The 21,658-nt window shown below is 43.0% G+C and overlaps 2 protein-coding genes across 6 annotated transcripts; one reads left to right on the top strand and one right to left on the bottom strand.

The window, feature by feature from the left end:
• Positions 1-4,454: 4,454 nt before the first annotated feature.
• tmem243b (transmembrane protein 243, mitochondrial b) lies at positions 4,455-11,936 on the top strand. Of its 5 annotated transcripts, none has more exons than XM_085375827.1 (5): positions 4,455-4,556; positions 7,840-8,111; positions 8,338-8,388; positions 9,460-9,564; positions 9,648-11,936. In XM_085375827.1, the coding sequence occupies exons 2-5, from the start codon at positions 8,034-8,036 to the stop codon at positions 9,765-9,767; spliced, it is 354 nt and encodes a 117-aa protein (XP_085231953.1). In that variant the 5' UTR covers positions 4,455-4,556; positions 7,840-8,033; the 3' UTR covers positions 9,768-11,936. The 5 variants fall into 5 exon arrangements, with proteins under 5 accessions (XP_085231953.1, XP_085231955.1, XP_085231957.1 ...); XM_085375829.1 differs by lacking the exon at positions 4,455-4,556 and adding an exon at positions 4,596-4,691; XM_085375831.1 differs by lacking the exon at positions 4,455-4,556 and adding an exon at positions 4,596-4,702 and having other exon boundaries at positions 7,938-8,111.
• Positions 11,937-12,002: 66 nt separating this feature from the next.
• Positions 12,003-20,025, bottom strand: dmtf1 (cyclin D binding myb-like transcription factor 1). Its single transcript, XM_085375832.1, has 17 exons — positions 19,964-20,025; positions 17,984-18,099; positions 16,909-17,043; positions 16,487-16,572; positions 16,153-16,264; positions 15,560-15,636; positions 15,320-15,477; positions 15,206-15,238; positions 15,010-15,119; positions 14,697-14,925; positions 14,466-14,617; positions 14,172-14,357; positions 13,819-13,901; positions 13,588-13,746; positions 13,292-13,513; positions 12,861-12,966; positions 12,003-12,404 (listed from the first exon to the last, which is right to left on the bottom strand). Exons 2-17 carry the CDS (start codon positions 18,090-18,092, stop codon positions 12,370-12,372), a joined length of 1,992 nt encoding a protein of 663 aa, XP_085231958.1. The 5' UTR covers positions 18,093-18,099; positions 19,964-20,025; the 3' UTR covers positions 12,003-12,369.
• Positions 20,026-21,658: the final 1,633 nt, after the last annotated feature.

Here is a 21,658-nt window from a genome sequence, read left to right as displayed (position 1 = left end):
CTGTTAATTGTTCATGCGTACTTAACTTAACGAAACCAACATATTTTTATTCCCAATACCGGTTTGTTTGTTTGTTTGTCCCGCCCACGGAACTGAGCTCCCCTTCTTCGCTTTATTTTTAAGACCATTTAGCCAGTACTACCGCCACCCAGTGTCAACTCGAAGTCCTATATTCCTGTCGAGCTAGCGAACTCTTATCCTCTGGTATTTCATCAGAGTGAGTTTAAGATGTTCCAGTTTCTCATTTAACATTAATATAATTTTTCAGCCACCATCCCAGACTCTCTTTTCTTAATATTATTATCACCAGTGAGATGGCATGTCGTTTGTGGCCATCTAATGAAACTTTGTGACCGCTGCCCTCCAACGTAGAAGAAGAAAATTCATGGTTACCAGGTAACCAACAAGCGCAGGGTCCGTCCAAAAGTCGTCTACAGATCTTTTACTTCAAATAAAACGTTTTGGTATCTGTCGCGCGTCTGTTGGCAGAACTCCATTTAAAAAAGCCAAATTATAACATTTTTCTAAATGCAAATGAATTATATATTGTTATTTACTTGTTGTTGTTTTTTGTCTCGATCTTTCAGCATGGCTTACATATGGACATGACGTTTTTTCTCAGAATTCTCAGAATCAGAATCAGAATCAGAAAGGGGTTTATTGCCAAATGTTGAGCAGGTTTACAACATTAGGAAATTGCTGCGGTGCTTCAGTGCAAACATAGTGTCATAAATAGCACTTAAATAGACATGAAAAAATAAAAGTAGGGATAAGAATTAAAAGTGCTACGTAGAAAGATATGTGCATGAGCTATACATGAGATATATACATGAGAATAAGAATTAAGAGTGCTACGTTGAAAGATATATACATGAGTGCAGGTGGTGATCAGTGCCAATCATGGAATGATGCAGTGAACACAGCGTAGGGTCATGTGTTAGTAGCGGGAACAGTCATATGGTTATTGTTCATGTGTCCAACAGCAGAGGGGAAGAAACTGTTCTTATGGCGAGAGGTTCTGGTGCGAATGGACCGGAGCCTCCTGCCTGAGGGGAGCAGGTCAAACAGACTGTGTCCAGGGTGAGAAGGGTCAGCTGAGATCCGAGCTGCACGCCGCAATGTCCTGGAGGTGTACAGGTCCTGCAAAGATGGGAGTCTGCAGCCAATCACCTTCTCAGCAGAGCGCACAACACGCTGCAGTCTCTGTTTGTCCCTGATAGTGGCTCCAGCGTACCACACGGTGATGGAGGAGGTGAGGATGGACTCGATGATTGCAGTGTAGAACTGCATCATCGTCCGTGTTGGCAGGTTGAATTTCTTCAGCTGCCTCAGGAAGTACATCCTCTGCTGGGCTTTCTTAATGACGGAGGTGATGGTGGGCTCCCACTTCAGGTCCTGGGTGATGGTGGTACCCAGGAAGCGGAATGAGTCCACAGAGGTGATGGGGGTGTCAGTCAGGATGATGGGGGGGAGTGGGGCTGTGTGCTTCCTGAAGTCCACAATAATCTCCACTGTCTTCTGGGCATTCAGCACCAGGTTGTTGTGGCTGCACCAGGACACCAGACGTTCAACCTCCCTCCTGTAGGCAGACTCATCCCTGTCCGAGATGAGTCCAATAACGGTGGTGTCATCTGCAAACTTGATTAGCTTGACAGACTGGTGGGTGGAGGTGCAGCAGTTGGTGTACAGGGAGAAGAGCAGAGGAGAAAGAACACAGCCCTGAGGGGAGCCGGTGCTGATGGTCCGGGAGTCCGAGACATTCTTTCCCAGCCTCACATGCTGCTTCCTGTCCGTCAGGAAGTCAGTGATCCACCGGCAGATGGGGTCAGGCACATTCATCTGGGAAAGCTTGTCTCGGAGATGGTCTGGAAGGATGGTGTTGAAGGCAGAGCTGATGTCCACAAACAGGATCCTGGCGTAGGTTCCTGGGGAGTCCAGATGCTGCAGGAACAAAACAATATGGCCACTTTTTTCCCCGGTGGCCTAATCCTCTTCCGTACTTACATGTAATACAAAAAGAAAAATGTAATAGTTTGGGGGGCTATCCCAGCTACGACCGAGAGGCAAAGGGTTTTAAATTATTTAAAATATTTTTAAAATAAAATGGAGCTTTTGGGATTATTTCAATGCCGATTACCGGAGGAACAGAATGATACGTTTAACATCTTCTGCAGTATCTAAGGAGCTACTTTTTAATAAAATCTAAAAAGAACTAAAATGATATTTAACCACTTTGTTAAGCCGATACCAGTTTTCAAGAAAGTCCAACAGAATATTTTTTATAGCATTAGTATATACATACATACACACTTACATAAATAATACAAACTTAAATTTACAAAATACAGTATTTAAAATCCTGCTTGTAGGTATTAAATCGACATGACTTACTTCCAGCAAAATCCGATAACTAGCGGGGAGATCTGTTTGTATGGGCTTAAAACCTGGGCCCTTGTGCTTTTGTTTACATCAGGCTGGAGCCTTACTGTGACCTGTCGTGTTCACTGATAACTGAGCCAAAGTCCATGTGCAGAGCGGAAGGACGCTGACTGCAAATCTGGAAAAACGGAGCACCAAAGAATACAGATCAGATATTTTAGTAATTCAATCATATATATATATATATATATATATATATATATATATATATATATATATATATATATATATATATATATAATCATATTCTTTAACAGATGAATTAATTCAGCACTGAGCACACAGTTTTCTAACCCTGTAAACCACCTGAGCTGATATAATATGAAAATAATAGGGTTTTTATTTCCACGAGAGTTAGACAGTAGTTAGAAAAAACGATTTAATTATCAAACAATCAGTTTTACTGATGGTTTATAGATAATAATGCTTGTGTAAGAAGTTAGACTCAAGGCCCGAAAGTGAGTCACGTTATCTTGAAGTGAAGTTGTATTCTGAGAAAATGCTTCAGTTACGTCATTGCAGGAATTTATTTTCTAGAACAGATTTCAAGCAAGCATGAGTTTCTCTTTCTTTGGGTCTGTTTTGCTGGGGTTAATCTCAGGGCTTGTCACACTGCCCTCATGTGATGCTAACATGAGGGGTGAGATTATGTATGGGCCCACTGCTTCTCAGATCTCAGGCTTCCCCCACCTCAAATCAAACCCAGTGGTTATTTAGCTGCCCCTGGAGTGTGTTTATGCTTATTAACTTGTAATTAAAGAAAGTTGATCCGGCCTTGCTACAGGCAGGAGGTGAGTGAAATACCATTACTCATATTACAGGACTGCTTTAAGTTGCTATGACAGAAGTCTTTTATTCTTCACACCGAACTCCATTCAGAGTTTGAGTGATTTAACTTAGCAGGGTGCTGAAATTATTACGGGAAAATTTTGCTTTTAAATATCCAATTTTTAAAAAATCGTTTTTGTTTACCTGAAATCGTTGTTTTTTTTTAAAGAAATGTTTTGTATAAAATAATATATTTACCGGGTTAAACTGCAAAAAACTTAATTTAAAAAACAATTTGTTAAAATAGCGTGCCTATTAGTGGCCACTGTTACATTACTCTTACTTTTTTTTAGACACGGCGCTTTTGGTTATAAACGGCCAGTTTTGTTTGTGTGTTTGTTTGTTTTGTTGGTTTTTATGGAGTTCGGCCTAAGCGTCGGCCCAACAATAATTCCACTCGCCTTTAACAGCAGAGAGCTTTTAATGGAAACTGGAACTCCCGACATTTTGTGTTTGCTGTCTATTAGAGGGCGCTCGTGAGCTAGTCCGCAATGGACGGCGACACAAAAATGTAAATGTTGCCTTGTTACAATTATCTTCTACAAATTTTCATCGTATTTTTAAACAAATATGTTTTTACAATGACAAACATCATTCTACTTTAATTTTTCACAGATTTCAAGTGCAGTTAAAAAAGTATTTCTGTGCTTATTAGGGACGTCACAGCACCATTAGCAACTTTACGGCAGCTGCCATTTTGATTTCAGGCAAGAAGGCGGCAGCATCAGAGAATTTGTAGCAGCTACCTCTTTGTACCATTACGTTCACTCATCTCAGTCAACTAAATATTCCGAACACTTAAACGTTTCCACTATGTTTTATGTACGCATGTTTATCGTCCATAAATATGTGCCATCAAGAGTTGCCTACTGTCGTAAATACCTTACCAGGCAACTCAGCAAGTATTGGCAGAATAGGTAAATTTGTTTCACAGCGTGAAAAACTAAAACGTAGTGCCGTTTTATTTCAATTCAGACGCAGAATAAATACGGTGTTAGCAAATAATACAATAAAATGTGACCTTTTAAAGCTATAAGCAAGTCTAAGTAACTATTTTAGCCGTGTATCTACACTCACTCCTGCTCACTGAGGAGCGCCCCCTGTTGCGCTCCAGGGTGAAGTGCAGCCATTTTGAGTACAGTGGGACCGACAGGAAGTGGAATGGCTATCTTACAGATCGGCTGTGATAACAGCTCGATGCGGACCTGCCGGGCTTTAATTCCCTTTAACTGTGACCCTGATCGCTCTGAAGTTGATTCCAGTAGAGTCAACACAGAAGTGGGAGGCAGGTATGTTTCACTGGAAGATTTAGATTAGAGGAAGATTTTTTGGTAAATTTGTGGGCACTTCTCGAGCAGCCGGGGAGCAGTTGTTTGGAGTTAGCTTAGCTCAGATCACCCGCTTCGGTGCTGGCCCTATCACGGGTAAATCTCAGGTTAGCTTACACTACTGAAGGCAGCTTTAAGGTTACCGTCTTCTTTCCATTTCTATGCATGCTTAATAATATTAATGGCTAAGATACGAGCTCTTCTCCAGCGTTTTCTCCTCGTAGTGCTAACATATGGTCGTTAACCCTCAGGTGAAGCTACTGAGCTGTTTTGAGTGAACTTGAGCGATTACAGACACGATAAGCTATATACTGAGCCCGCAGAGTGCACAGCATCAATTTGAGTCAGACTATGTTTTCAAAGCAGATTAAAGCTCTTTAATTTCTCTGTGTTGGAGGACAGTTCAATGCTAAAGACTTTGAGATTTCTGGAAATTGGTATTTACTGAAACAATAATAATTACTAACGAGTTATTTTCAGTAATTCCCCGTGTTTTTATTTTTATGCAGCTTGTCTGTGGTTTTATGTCCCTGTAACTTGAAACCAACCATTACTGACAAGAGAGACGTTTTTGACCAAAACTGTGGTCCTGCTAACATTTCAGAGGTAAATAATCAAACCTTCATCACATGGGACTTCGCTGTCAGGCTGTTTGTGCTTAATGCTTTTTTCATTACAGTAACACACTGTTTACATTTATTAAGCTCTGAGCTCTGTAAAACGTGTAGCACTCTACAAACATTTGTCCAGGTTAAAGCTGATCGATCACAGCTGTGGGAACGTGGTTCCTATCGAGAGTGCTCCTTGGAACCTTTCTGCTGGTGCCACAGTTGCACAAGAGCGGGATGATTGAAGTGTGCACGACACAAGCAAAGAAAGGACATCAGATAACACCCGTGTGTTTGTACCGTGAAAACGCAGGCGCACTCAGCTGTCGCGCCACATTTTGTCTGAGATCGACACAAGTGATCTCAGAAACGTGGCGTTTACAGTGGAATAGAGTTTAAAAATCAGTTTTAATCATGTTTGATGAGTTTAAAAACTTTCTAAAGTCAGAGGTTTGTGAGAAAATCGTACATATTAAAGCAGCACACATTTGACAAAGATTTTACAGTTTTTCTGCTCATAAATCTGATGTTATAGCCTTATGCTTTTTCCTGGCAAATTCTCGCTGTACTCTGAGAATGACCACTGCTTTATGACTACACAACCTCTCTCTCCTCCTTAGTTTTGCCTGTATCAGTCCTGGTGTGTCTTCATGTGTTTTAAAGTGCAGATTTCGATATTTTCCTCTGATTTGTGTTGGTATGAAGCTGCTGTGTTTGTATTCTTCCTTTATCTGGATTTATCGGGGTGTCATTTTTGTTTTTCGGTGCCTCTGTTCAGACTCAGGGTTTCTTGTTAAGCGGCCTAGTGAATCACAAGGCTTAGGAGGAATGTCGCCTTGGGCCGACCGTACGCTCGGTGATAAAAGAGCTGTTGTTTTGCACTCTTGTTTTTTCTGCTGAGAAAGCTCTGCTGAGGGTTTTATTTCCTTTCCTGCCGCCTTCTCACCCAGAAAAGAAGAAATGTCTGCAGCCGCCTTTATGAAAGTGGTGCTTGAATCTGCTGAGAGGATGCATCTGTGCCCGTGTGGCGATGTCGTCACCCTGCAGGCTCACATTTTGTAGCTTTAGTAAAGTTTAGCTCCACATTGCCAGTATTTCCTGTTAAGGCCCTCAGACTGCAGAGGAGTGACTCAGTGATCAGTGGGACAGCCACTGTGGGCACCACAGTCTAATGTCCACATCTGGCTTTTGTTCATTTTTCTAAAACCAGCTTTGATGTCGGTGTCTGAAGAAACTACACCGGATAAAATCTGTGACAGAAACGTGCGCTGGTGCCGCCGACCTTTGACACCAGACTCCTCTTCCAGGATTCAAGGAGCTTTATTGTCATTTCCATCACATGTTAACATGAGGTGGAACGAAATTATGTACACACGGTCCCGGAGCTAAAAGAAACAAAATAATGAAGAAACAGAATTTCTTTTAAAAAAAAAGAAGTAATAAATAAGTAGTTGTTGTTATTTTTGTTTTTTTAACAAACAGAATAACAAGTAATAAAACAATACGATAAATAAGTATTGCGACCTCTGAGTTCAAATAATTTCCTAATATGCTCATCCTTAAACACTCATGAACTATATTTGTGTTTTTTCTTTAGTCAGGAACTCTCCTGAGATGAAACTCTTTATTTTTGTAACGTTATCAAAGATAACAAAAACAAACAGGATAAAATTAAAATCCGAGCACGAAACGCCAAGCTGCTACGTGCTTTATAGATGGAATTCTCTAATAAACACTTTAAGTGTTTTTAAAGGCTTTACTAAGGTTCAACACAGGAAAATCTGCAGCCTGGGAGAGCCTGGAGGAGGCCGCTGTGTCACCAGTGTAAAGATTTAGCGGTAAATGTGTCCTTATTGGTGTTTTTATAACAACAGAAAATCAAATGGAACGGGCAATGAGGCTGCAGGAGGGTTTATAAGTCGGGAGGCCCGAGGTTCCATTTTATTTATTTTATTTTTTGTTTTTATCACTGCATCCCTCACGGGGGTTTCAAAGCTTCTGTTATAGAGAACAGGCATTGCTGCTTCTGGGGGGATCAGGTGGAATCTTCTTCCAGATGTGGCTGGCTTCTCTGTGCCTCAGCCACAGCTGTCACTTTGTTTTCTATATAAAGTGAATTCTGCTGTGTATGAAATATTAATGGTGTTCATAAGAACTGTGCAGCAGCAGGTGTTTGTTTCAGTTTCACTGCAGAAGCAGAGCGATGTTTTCTGCTTCTCCTCCCGGTTTTCCATCACACTGTAAAGTAGTGAGGTCAGCGTGTGAGCAAGCAGCGACAGGCTCATGATCTCACTGAGCGGCCTGTGAACCGCCAGACTAACGACACGCTGTAGCTCACAGCTCTTTAAAGGAGTCTGTGAGGTTTTGATTTGAGCTTCCTCTTTCTGTACCATTCACTGTATCGATATCAGCAGCTGTGGTTTGTTATCTATCCTAAACAAAGAGGAAGTGAAGCAAGAGGAACTACAGTGTAAATCTTTCTGACGTATCCTTTGATTGGCGGCAGCGGCTGACCACTACTGACAGACAATCATGTCGTTCCTCAGAGAAACTTTGACACTCTGATATTTAATGCTTTTCAGGGAGCGCTGCCCACGCTGCCTCTTGTTAACAGTCTCTGTTTTCTGTCACTAAAGTGAAGGAGGAGCAGCAGCCTACCTGGTCCCTTTAGCCCACACCTCTATAATGTCCCCACGGCTCCGCCCACACTGACCGTCTTCTCCCTGGCGTGCAGAAAGACACGGCTAGTATGCAGCAGAACTGTCGCAGCTTTTCCATGAAGTGGCGCTGCTGAGAAACGATCAGTCGGGGCTGTACTGCCGGCGCCGCCATGGATGACTTCACTACAAGGACGTATGGCACGAGTGGCCTGGACAACAGACCGCTGTTTGGAGAGACGTCCGCTCGGGTATGATGTCAGCCATTACTGATGTTTCTGCAGGAGAGCGACTGGGCTGTGTATAAAGAGCAAAAGCTGCTGAGGACTACTTTCAGCAGCGGATTAATCTGAATATTTATTAACTGTTGCTTGTACTGAAGTAATTCATTAGAGTCACTTTAGCTGAAAATGATCAGGTCTGATCAGCAGTGCGTAATCCTCAGGGTGATGCACTCATCTGATCTGTTTCTTGCAGGATCGAATCATCAACACGGCAGTGGGGGGATTTACATCTGTGGTGGTTCTGGTGAGTTCCGCATCGTTCATACAGACCTAAAAAAATGTCACCACACCTGCTCTGGCACACAGGAAGAAGCCGCTCCTGAGTGGGCGGAGGTGAAACCAGCCAGTCTAGCAGCTGCTGCTCTTCTCCTCTCAGTGCAGTGTCTCAATCTTTTTTTTTTCTTTTTTTTGTCCCTGAACACATCTGTCCATCAGCCAGAGACCTCTTTGATCTAAAACCCATGCTGCTGGTGTCCTGAGACAGAATTACAAAGCCTGACCTTGCCTGTCTGTCTGAAGCTCAGAGTAAGGAGTAGAATAAAGGAACTCAAACTTGGGATTATTTTCATAACTGTTAACAGCATCATTTAATATTTGTGCAGCTAAATTATCCACCAGGTAGCTGGATATCCTTACGGCTAATGATTTGTCAATCACAAGCTGTGAACCAATGAGCATACCTCAGGTAACCCTCCTTTCAACCAAACCAAACCAAAGTTCACCAGCTTTTATCTTTTCTTCAGTGTGCCTAAAAACGTGGGACTGAGCCAGTAAGTTTATCAGAAAAGTGTTTCCCGAGGGTCAGCGACATCTCGCCCTGGAGCTATCGGCCATATTGGATGTGATATTAAAAACAGGTCGTGAGGGGAGAATGTTGTTCCCAGACCTGGTGTTGCTAGGTGAAATCGCAGCTGTCTATGGTTTCCTGTAGGCTGCACACGAGACATCAGCATATCTGCAAACACTCACTGAGTGGAACGGCATTAAAACCCCAAAAAGTGGGGGGCAAACAGAAAATGGAACATTCACCTTCAAAGTAAAAGTTGCACATTTTGAAACATGAGCTCTGAGATGAAACCCTTACTTTGAAGGACAACGCTTTCAGTTTGTGTCGCATGACCAGAATGGACAAGTTCATGTCAGCTGACTGCAAAACGGTTGCACGACCAAAAGTGTTAGCAACCACAGCTATCAGAAGTCTTTACCATCTCTGGCTGCGACTGTCGCTTCATGCGGGTTGTGCTCAAAAGAACGTACAGAAGAGTGACGTATGTTCACTAGCATGTATTTTTATTCACGAGCATTTGTTTTGCAGGTGACTGTCATCTGTTCCTTTGTGTTTCCCACGATGCCTCCGCGGCCGCTGAACATCTTCTTCGCCGTGTGCATCCTGCTGACCTGCAGCTCTACGTTAGTGCTGGTAAACAAACATGGCCAAATGCTCACGCAAAGGTCGCCGGGTCACAGAAGGGAGCCTTTAAACGTCTGTTCTCTGTCTTGCAGATATTCTGGTACCGGCAGGGCAACCTGGAGCCCAAATTCAGGAATCTGATCTACTTCATGCTGGCGTCCATCGTGCTGCTGTGTATATGTGCCAACCTCTACTTCCATGACGTCAGGTAAAGGCAGGGCCAAGGAAGCGGGAACAAGGGAACACGTAGCCTTCATGAGCAGGACCAGCGTGAAGGAGTCACATGACCAAAATAATAACTGTTACATAAACTTGAACCTGGTGTGGAATCAGCACCAGTGGGAACTGTGCACAGAGACTTGACTCAGTGTGGGATGATGATGTACTGTAAGAGGTGACAAACTGCTGGAGCACAACACAGTCGACTGTTTATACGCACAAAAAATCCACCTCTGATTCTCAGAGTCGCTTTAAATCTGACGTCTTTTACATTTATCTTTCCTTCACTCTCACGTTTGATCTGCAGTTCTTTAAAGATATGAGTTTTGATCATTAAACTCCAACAAAACGCCATCAAAGGTCCCATTAACAGGACAGCAGGAGGCAGGAATGCAGGCTGGATGTCAGAGAGCTCCTTTACTCACCAGCTTCGCTCTGTTTTTTCCCAGGGAGAAAGTGTCCAAAAACAAAACCTGTAGTTCCTCTAGTGGCCACTAGAGGCTGGCACCAGCAGTGAGTCGGTAGACTCCCTTGTTAAAACACAGAAATAAACATATTTTTATCCTGATACACTGTTCAAACCTTTAACAGCTGCAGCAGAGATGAACCATGGTGGTGCCCAACAAACCTGAGACGTCACAATGGCCATGTCCATCTTTTATATACAGACTGTGGACATTATGAAGGCATAAACATGTTTTATCCTAAATCTACTTCCAAAGTGGACTCTTCAGAACAATTCAAACATAGACAAGCTCACAAAGGGAACAAAGGACCAGGCCACTGTCATACCATAACCTCATCTTATCTGTTAGTCTGAGAATCTGCTAATTATGGATTATAGTATGCCATGCCACCACCACCCCTTCTCAGGAGAGAAAACGGAAGCTAATGGTGGTGTGTGTCGTCTGTTACCATTAACTAATATAAAAACCCATAGTGGTGCATTCAGGGGGCTTTCTGTCCTCAGCCCAAATTCAGATGTATTCTGCTGCTGTTACCTGCTCAGGTGAGAACCAGGTGGGCTTTTCCTTTAACCTGGATGCAGGCTGTGAGCATGGAGGGAAGCAGCAGTTCAGTACTGTAGACGTTAGCAGGCAGCTGTAGCAGCACATCGGAAATATGCAAACCTGTGTTTTCTCCGTCTGTCGGCTTCTGATAACCGTGTATATAATTACTGTCCACATGTGGCTGAGAGGATTTTAAGTTGGATTTAAATGCCGAATTACACAGACTGCCAATTCTTTGCACTAAGCATTTCTAAATCACACACACTCTCTCTCTACCCTTTTTCTCTCTCAGGCCAGCTGTAGCACCAGTGGAAATGAATGAAAGCTTTGTAAATGGCTTTACCCATAAAGCTGTGTCACTGTTATTAATCTGGCTGTTTCAGATCCATTCAGTCCTCAAGCATCCATTCCTCCTGCTGCTCCTGCTTTATGACCTGTTATTCATATAAGGTTTTCAGTTTTCCAATTTTCCAAAAAACACCATCGAGGGTTTAAAAGCCTTCAGATCCTCTTTTCAATAAAGTTTAAAAAAAAAAAAAACAGGAGCAGGAGGTTATTTTCCATCTAAAGATAATAAACCTGAGTCTAACAGAAAGAAGACAGAAAACTAACTAGTAGCGACGTTTGGTAGGTTGAATGATGATCAGGTAGAATCTGATACGTCCACAGCACGAGGCAGCATTAGCAACCAGGGAACAATGGCAAGAAGAACCCTGGTGCTTAATTAGTTTGGAGTAAATCCTCCAACCGGCCTGTTTAAAGGGCCGGTTTGCCCAGAATTACCAAACCAGACTATAAACTGGATTCCGCATTAATCATGCAAGGCTGCTTATGTTTACACCAACCGTAAGAAATCACTGCCTCTGTGGGCAGCTATGACTTCTGACTAGTTCAAGCAAAACTCACAAAAAACATCAAAACCAGCAGCACTCCCATCTCTGCGCCATCTGTTGGAATGAATGCTCTCTGAGGGACTATTTTCAGCTGCGGATAAATCCAGCGGGTGTTACAGGCGTTACCAGCTATGAAACAATGGAAACAGAGCTGTGTGTTACAGAGGAACAGGATAAACCTCTTTAGGGCAAATAAGCCCAGCCTTTCACAATAAAAGCCAACCTGACCACAGCTTCAGGATTATGTTTTTTTTTACTTTAAAATTTCACATAAGTTCCTGCTGAAAACAGCAGTTTACGATTTAAAGTCTTCAAAAATGAGCATAAATAAATAAAGGTGTACTTAAGTCATGAAAAAACAGGTGGAAAATGTGTAACATTGAACTATTCCTTTGAGTTCTGTTGATCATTGTCACCATCCCGACAAAACAACTTCATGTAAAATGAAAAAGGATGATTTTTCAGATCCAAGGGTCCATTCACATTAAAGTGTCCAGGCTTTAGAGTCTCTTTGGCACTGCGGTCATTTCATTCAGGGACTCCAAAAATGTTCCGTTTAGTTTTAAAGTGCTTGCATCCGTTAAAGAGGAAACGGGAAGCAGGAGAGGAGGGAGTATCACAGTCTGACATGCCGGGTCAAGCCCAAGGGTGGAGGTGTCGCCCTGAGCGACAGCTGCAGCGGGAAGTCCGACTCAGTCAGAGACTTCCTGGTTTTCCAAGATGGGATCTGATGAAAAACAAAGGAAGTGATGCTCAGGTGAAATTCGTGCAGCAGTATGAATACTCTGATTACACACTTGGAGAGAAACTTCAGGCTATATTTTTCATGTTAAACAATTCTTGTTTCTTTAATTTATTTTTCTATTTTTAATCATCAGAATTTCCAAGTGCACCACAGGGGTAGAGGGCATCAGATTTGGAAGCCTGGGTATTTTCACCACCCCGCCATACAGCTGGGCGGCGTGGACACTAAAGCACAACCTCATCATTTAAAAGACACGAAGGCTTGAAAACCCAATCAAACAGTGTGAATTTAAAGCAGCGCACGCAGCACACAGGGACTCGTCTCTGAGCAGTAAAGGAGATGCTGAGCCTCATGGGTCACGGTTGCCATAGTTTCACTGACAGGAGGCAGAGCATAGATTCGCAGTTACGTTCTACTTTAACTGTGTGTGCGTGTTACCCGTTAGTGTGCTACTGATGTTGGGAGGAGACACGATCAGCACGGCACTCCCAGACGTTATCCCAGAATGCACCATTGGAGCCTCCATCGGGGGGGAACGCAGGCCCTGACACACACACAAACACACACTGTTGTATTGTTCAGTCATCATTGTGTGCTCCCTCTGGGTACAAGGACAACACAGCTGACTTGGTTGTGTTGTGACCCCACCCTCCCCCCTTGTTTTTTCTCACTGTACAAATATATTTATTTGTTTTGTTTAAGTTAAAATTCTTACATATTCTGGTCATAAAAAAGTTTTAATCCACAAAACTGGCTTCTATTATTTTGTCCACCCCTTTATTTCTCAACAAAAACAGAACGATACTAACAGAAAGCTTTTCGAATTAAAAGCACGCAAACAACGTGTGAGGAAAAACTGAAGCTTCTACTTTGTCTGTGTCACTGAAGCCATTCGTCATTGGCTCCTGAGTTTCCGTGGCGACACTCTCCGACCCCTCCAACAGACTTGCGGCGTCGAGACGATCGTCCTGGCCCCGGGTCTCAGTCTCCACCACCAGCTGCTGCTGGCTGAGGGCTTCAGAGGAGGAGGAGGCGGGGTCAGAGGTGACAGTCTGGATGATGACGCCATCGCTGGAGCAGAGACTGTCGGCCTGGAGATGGAAAGCATGTGAAAAGATGCACACGCACACACACACGTTTACCCTCAGCAGGGCAATAAACTGACCGACAGACTGTGGAGGATAATGTGTTCATGAGATGAGGGCGAGGAGCTCGTCGTCAGGGTAACGGTGCTGTTATTGGCTAAGCTCAATGGAAGGCCCTGATTGGGTGTCGTCTGGAGGTAGTAGGTTCCCGGGGTGCCGGTGGGCTGCAGGTGGAACGACTGCACAAAGAAAAGGTTTTAAATTCATTCATATTCATGTGTTTTATTGTGAAAGGCGCTCGTGGTGCTTACCGGCAGGATCTCAAAGGTCTGCAGCGCTCCAGCATTCAGTGTGATGGTCTCGCTGTCGCTAGCTGCTGCCGCTGAATCTGACGCTAACACAGAAACACAAACAGAGCAACAGTCAGAGGTCTCGCTGTCAGGACAAGAACATCTTCAGCTGCAGGCAGCACACCTGTTACACGCTGTCCAACAGGTAAACCTCAGTCACCTTCTTCTCTGATTCATCAGCGTAGTCTGGTTCTAATTCTTCTTCTTCTATGGTGGTTTAGTATCTCCATAAAAAAAAATAGTGTGGCCACAGCAGCAGCACACGCAGAGGAAGTGAACATGTGGGTGGTGTAGTGCAGGCGTGCGAGGCTCACCCAGGTGTGTGATCTGCAGCGGGATCTGTAAGGGAATCTGCAGTGCGGCCACAGAGCTAGGGGCGGGGCTGGCTCCGCCGCTGTTCTCGTCTAATCGGGTGAGTCGGATCTGAAGGGAGGAGGGGCTGCCCGGAACAGATGCTGACTGCGAGGAGGCCATGAGCTCCTGGAGGCCCTTCAGGAGGACTAGCGACGCAAACCACATCACGAGATTTTAATAATAGAAGAAGAGAATCAGAAACATGAGGAAATAAATGACGGTATTAATTTGTGTGTGTGTGTGTGTATCCATACCACTGAAGGGGATGTCCTTGTGATTGGCCACTTGTCTCTTGATGCTCCACCACTTTGATCGGAGCCACTGGGGTGATCGAACGCTGCTCCATCCGCCGGCGAGATCCTCCCACTTAATTTCATTCTCATCATCCACGTCAAGCTCTGATATCCTGAAACACGGTATCAAGCTTACACATGGTTCACTATGCTCGCTCACACACACACGTGTGCACGCCCACACCGCCGTACCTGCGTACAAGATTCAAGTCATCTTCCTTCGTCCACTCAGTTCCTCCACTGTGCTTCCAGTTCAGGTAGTTCAGCCATTTAGACCGACACTGCTTTTCTGAGCGTGTGCGGACTCGATCAGCCACCGTCGCCCATGACACGCCTCCTGTGACCGCCGACCCCGGTGACACCCCTGCCATCTCGTATACGACCTCGGCAAGCCGTCGCTCCTCGTCCTCGCTCCATTTACCTGGTTTTTAAAAACAGAGCGAATTTCAAAATAAAAGCAAGCATTTAAATATCTCTACAAGTACAAACGGCTGCTGTGCAGTACCTGTGTTGCACGTGTCCTTCATCAGCCGGCAGCGATCTTTCACAGAGGATGCACTGCGACCTAGTGCAGCACCGATAGTCGCCCAGTCGTTCCCGTGTTTCTCCCTCAACCTAAACGCATCACATATAAACACGGGTTAGTGTGAAATCCATTTTACACCGTCATCAAGCGCTCGTTAAAACAAAGTTGTACTTACGCCTTCAGCTTCTCGATCTCATCAGGAGTGTACCTAAGACACAAACCACTCCTTAAACAAAAACCAACAAACTTGCACTGCCTTTCTTACACCATCTTTTCTCTGTGCACTCACTTGCCGACATGGTTGCGGTTGTCGTACATCCGGAGGACTCGTCTGTAGACGGCAAACAGCGGCCTGTTCAATCCCAACGCCACGGAGCGGTAGAAGTCCTTCCTCTCCTCTTTGGACATCTCAAAGATGATCTCTGCCGGGTCCTCGATGCCGCGGCCCTGAGATCGTGGCCACAAGAACAGTTTAACGTCATCAGACGTCACAGAGGCAGAAATTATGTCAGGGACCAACCCCACGTACCTTCACGTACTGGTCGATGTTCCTCATGAGGATGTCGATCTCCTCTTTAGACCACATGCCCTGTTTCCACTTATGACCTGAAAAGGAAGAGACATGAAAACCTGCATTGTTTCTAATGAACAGCAGGGGGTGACTCGTCTGGACTCCAGCCATATGAAAGTCTTTCCTGAGGAGTTCATGGTTCCAGTCGCTGGTTTGAGTAAAAAATTATGTTTATTTTATACATTCTGGTTTCATTTAAAGTCAAAAAGGAGAAGAAAAATCAGCTTTTAACCAGACTTTTTTTTCCCCTTTGTTAAGTTTGGCTTTATTAGAACTTTTTATTGTGTACTTTGCTGCTGCTAACGGACTCCAACATCCATCGAGGCGGACTACAAGGTGTGCAGTAGGAGTCCTAAATAAACATCATGCTGTCTTCAACAGGACTCTAAACTAGAGTCTGACACCATGAAGTCATCAGGAAAGAGTTCACTGAGCTCATTTTCACACAGACTTCCAAACAGTCTGACTTCTTTTGGGCCGTGCTGTTTTCTCTAAGCCTCTCAGTGAGCTGCATTCACTGTCTGCTACAGAGGTTCTGGCCTCGTTGGTACCTTTATTAGCCAGCGTGTCTTTGTCTTCTTTAGTTGTGAACCAGGCCTGACTGACAGGCGACACCTCCGTCTTCTGATTGGCTGAGAGGGAGTCTTCATCTTCCTGTAGGATCTGCAAACACAAAGTGATCAAAATGAAAACCTCTGTTCAGTCACACCCCGTTCTCTTACATTTAATCCATTTCATATAAATAAAACTCCTTTTTGTTTTCCGTCACTTTGTTTTTATTAAAGCAGAAACAGCTCACTTTTAACTGGTGGCTCATCCTTACAGGAAACTACACAGAGCAAACACAGAACGCTTAGAATAAGAAAAAAGGAGCCTGAGCACCACCTGAATCTGAGTGACGCTGTCCTCAGAGAGCTCGTCCGCCGTGGGCGTCATCGTCACCTCAAAGGTCTCCGCCTGAGTGTCCGACACTGAGAAACGACACGGAAAATCTTTTACCCTCGAACCTTATTATCCCGCCAGAAACCCAAACAACTTCACATATCTGAAGCTTTATTTGTGCCATTTAATGCAGACATTAACAGCAAACACCATAAACCAGCATGAGGATGATGACGTCACCAGCAGGTACTTTCTGGCTAAGGAGACCAGGATCTGAACAATCTGAGTTACCTCACTTGTATTTTCTGTTATTTTTGCTGGATTTGAGTAAATTTAGAGTTTGAGTAAATGAAAACCCTCTGATCAGGATGCAGCTGCAGCAGCTGTTAGCAGCAACCGTGTGAGGTGATTTCAGTGTGACTCACTGTAGTCATGAACGGGGAACGGTCCAGAGCTCGTCTGACCTGGCAACGTGACGACGGAGAACTGAGGCGTGTCCGAGTTTTCCTGCTCGTGTGTGGAGAGTCGCAGCTTCTTCTGGAGTGGCTCCGAGTCCTCGTCTGCACACACACACACACACAGGGCGACCGTGGCTCAGGGGGTTGGGAATCGCATCTGTAACCGGAAGGTCGCCGGTTCGATCCCTGGGCTCTCTGTCCTGGTTGTTGTGTCCTTGGGCAAGACACTTTACCCTACTTGCCTACTGGTGTTGGCCAGAGGGGCCGATGGCGCGATATGGCAGCCTCGCTTCTGTCAGTCTGCCCCAGGGCAGCTGTGGCTACAACTGTAGTTTGCCTCCACCAGTGAGAGTGAATGAATAGTGGTATTGTAAAGCGCTTTGGGTGCCTTGAAAAGCGCTATATAAATCCAATCCATTACACACACAATTATTTCTATAGCCTTAATCTGACAAAAACATCATCTAAAGTTTTTGTTGTTATTTTTAGTTTCACTTTTATATTAATTGGGGTTTTTCTTACGTATACGTTTTAAGAAGTGTCACATTTATTAGAAAAAACAACATTTTTTTTTTTTTTAAATTGGGTAATTTCAAAACTTGGAAAATTATCAGGAGAAAAATTCATTTATGAGGAAAAAAAGACAAATTATCAGAAAAAATGACCAATTTACATGAATTTAAAAAATTCAAAAAAACTTAAAAACTGAAAAATATGAGGAAAACGCTCAAATTTATAGGAAAAATGACAAGAAAACATCACAAATTTGAACCCTGGCTGTTCTGTTTCCACTCAGGTGCAGTGTAAGAGAAACAAACCCACAGGAGCAAAAAAGTAAATAAATAAATGTGACAATTAAAAAAACAAAAGTGTTTTAATTTAATCAAAATCACCACACAGAATGTTAAAATTAAAAACCCTGAACATACTTTAAGTGTACTGATTAGTTACTGATGGGATTTGTGTGTGTGTGTGTGTGTGTGTGTGTGTGTGTGTGTGTGTGTGTGTGTGTGTGTGTGTGTGTGTGTGTGTGTGGACCCACCAGAGGGAGGACAGTGCAGTATGATGCTTCCATCACTGTCCTGAGTGAGCGTGACAGATTTGACGTTTTCTAAAGCGCCGGCGTCGTCATCCTCTGCTGCTAAACTCATCCTGCAGCTGCAGAGAGACACAAAGACGAACTCAGAGCGATTTCACAGCCACAGGTGTTCTCAGGTACTAATTTCTCTACGAACACACCAAATTATCACAATTTGGTGTGTTCATAGTAGGCTGCAAAGCGGCTTGTAGGTTAGAGGCGCCCTATATAGGATTATTCTCTCTTTTTTCTCGATCAGCGTCTGCTATACTCAATGATATAATAGCTGAAGCAGCTTCTTTGGTATTTACAGGGTTCAACCGGCTGTTATTTTGGCATCAAACACCTCAGGGTCACCTCAATCAGTTAGAAACCTTCATAAGAAAAACTATTTACAGCAAAGATCTGCAAGGACTGGGACGGATTTCGACTCTGTGGGTGCCTGAAGATGGGAAAATCAAGATTTCTACACACTAGATCTGACTAATGACTAATCTCAGTCCTGATTAAGCTTGTTAATTATTTGCTTCTTTAAAAAAATAGTAATAAAATGTCACTTTCCAAGTGAGTCATTTTTCTGTCCAACCATCAGGGTTTTTCTAGCTCCAAATGGGTCATTTGGGTGATTGATCACATAATTATATTTTTTAAATATGTACATATATTATATATAGAAAAAAAATCACACTAACTGCCTAAAACTCAAATTTCACTGACAGTGATAAAATAATAACAACAACAATAATAATAATAATAATAAAAACAATGCACATGGCACAGTTAGCACCCTCTTAATAAAAAGAAGCACAACACGGTAAATAAAACATCATTTATTAATTTTAGGTGAGGTATAGAAGTGTTGCTTTTGTAATTTTTAAGACATGTTATGATGCTGAGTTTGCAAAAATGAAAGTATCAAATGTTTTAGCAGATGTTTTTTATAATGAAAAAGAGCTGATAGGCAACTAAACTAAAAATCACAGTCAGAACTCCCTTCTGAAATCTGACACTTTAAGCTAAGCGCCATCACTGTGACTCAGTTCCAGCAGTGTCACTGTAGATGTGTGATGCATGTGATCTTACACCGGTTTATGAAGACAATAAATACTGTAAACCATACAAGTTAACATGTGTTACTTTTATTGTGTACACGCCAAGCTGCTTTGAAAAACAGAAGGATTAAAAGAAAAATTGAATGCTCACAGACAGTTCTTTTCCCCAACAATAAAGTATAATAACATTTGTTATTATCAGATGCGGCCGGTAAATTCAGGGGAGTACCTATCATTTTTTACGTGATTTATAAAATGTAATAATTCTACCCTGCTCGCTGCCGCCCCCCACTGTTTTGAGGGGAAATATAACAAACAAAGAAAGGTGTAAATTATTTTCAAATATTCCGCATTTCTTTGACAGCGAGTTCACAGAATTTAAGTCTTTAATGTTTTCCTTCAATTTACGATCAATGATATGTTTACTGGCATTTAATTATCAAAACTCTATCAAATTTGGAGGTTTTTAAACGGAGTTTGGCGGACGCTGCTGTGCATCGTTATTTACACTGATGAAAAGATCGATTCTGCGCAGACTAACGCATCTTTAATGGTACGCTTACATGAATATTAGAAAAGAGACCAGCGCTGTTCTAACGCATAAGCTGTAATGTGATACGAACAAAGACCGGCATTCCCAACACTCAGTGACGCTGACTCCATGCTAACCGTTAGCCTGCTGAAAGCTAAGCAGCTGAATGAAAGACGAAAACTCTCCGGCGCCATGTTAGTCGACAAGCTGCAGCTTATGGCGTCTGTGCAGTTTGACACTGTTTTTGCGCTTTATTCTCGGCTTTGGTGCAGTTTTTATGGCTCCGAGTTTTCTCCGCACCTCTCACTGGCTTCGACTACCAAACAGACGGTGAATTTTACTTTTGATTTGGCTACTTACTTCCTGTTTTTAGTCCGGGAACTTGCAAGTTACCAGGATGAAGGTAAGTGCCAGGATGGAGGCTCGGCTGCGCGAAGGCCAGCGGGCTGCCAGGTCCGTACAGTATCCGTAAATTGTTCATGCCTATGTTAATTATATTTCATGGTTTTTAATAAACGACATCTACGACTGAAGCGCCATAAAAAGGTAAAAAGGAAAACACATTTTTGTTTGATTAAAACATGTAACAAATCAATAAAACTGAAAGTTGTAAGAGTAAAAAATATGAGGTTGTCTTTCCCCTCGTGAATTTTGCATTTTTCTCTGGCAAATGTGTGATGAGTTGTTGTTGTTTTTTTTTAATTTAACAAGTTTTTTTTTCTCATTTGTGTTTTATTGGTTTTCTTATTTATACAACATGTACAACAATACAACTTAATCACAGTGTGTGTGTTGGGCGGGGGGGAACAAGACAAAAACAAACAAACCACAAAATACAACGAGATTATACAAAATCGGGCCTCCCATTTTGTACATAGTTCAACCATTTCGAGCAGTATTCGTCAAATGAGTCCGCCTGCAACTTTAGCCTAAAAGTTATTCTTTCCATAACAAAAATAGTATATATCACGTCAGTCCACTCATTTATAGTAGGAGTATCCTCATTAAGCCAACAATGGGTTATGGCCTTTTTGGAAGCTACCAACAGCACACTGAACAAATATTTATCCGCTTTACATAGTTTAAGACTCTAAGTTACCTAGGTACAATACTGCAAAATTAAATTGTATTTTCTTTTGGAAGATTGTTTCCAGGACCTTATGTATTTCCTTCAAAAATGGAGCCACACAAGGACATTCCCAAAAAATGTGGAAATGATTTGCTGCTGCATGTCCACACTGCCTCCAGCATGTTGTCTTATGGGAATAATTGGATTTTTGAGCCGGGGTATTAAAATAATGAATTACATTCTTCCAACTGAATTCCCTCCACGAGGAGGCGCTTGTTACCGACCATTGCTGCCTACAGATCCCATCCCATTCCTCTCCTGTTAGGGATAGATTACCCTCTGTTCCCATCTTGCTTTAACATATCTTGTATCATGACCCCAGGTTGGTCAGTGAACGATATAATATAGAAATAATTTGTTGATAGGGTGCATCTCTAAATGCATTCTCGAATATGTAAATAATTTCTTCATTCCCAGTCGATAACTGGTGATGTTTTAGCTTTTATTCAGGAAGTCCCTCAGTTGCAAATATCTAAAAAAAGTCTTGATTTTGCAACCCAAACTTATTCTTAAGGTCCTGGAAACTCATCACTTTTCCGTCTTTCAACAAGGTACTGTATGTGGTGAGACCTTTATTAGCCCACCACCTAAGAAATCCAGCTCTGTGATTTAATTGATACTTTTTAAGTACTCTTTTCCATGTCTGTATTGAGCTTACCATCCAATGGTTGCCCGGGGCTCCCAGGAGACGTAACTTTGAGGGATCTCCTATCAGTGCCCCGATAGGGAAGTTGCCTCCCAAGGAAAATTCCACTTCCTTCCATCTTGAACAATATCCAGGTTTACACCAGCCCACCAGAGTCCTTATTTGGGTTGTCCTATAATAAGTCATGTAGGCAAGGGAGGCCCAGTCCTCCTCTATCCTTGGGAAGCTGAAGTGTTTTAAACTTAACTCTTGGCTTTTTACCCGCCCATATAAATCTGGA

This window comes from Diplotaxodon limnothrissa, linkage group LG17, assembly GCF_057381915.1.
Source record: "Diplotaxodon limnothrissa isolate DT_005_m linkage group LG17, D_limnothrissa_male_GT1.1, whole genome shotgun sequence".
Lineage (NCBI taxonomy): Eukaryota > Metazoa > Chordata > Actinopteri > Cichliformes > Cichlidae > Diplotaxodon > Diplotaxodon limnothrissa.
This window is presented reverse-complemented; position numbering and strand designations above follow the sequence as displayed.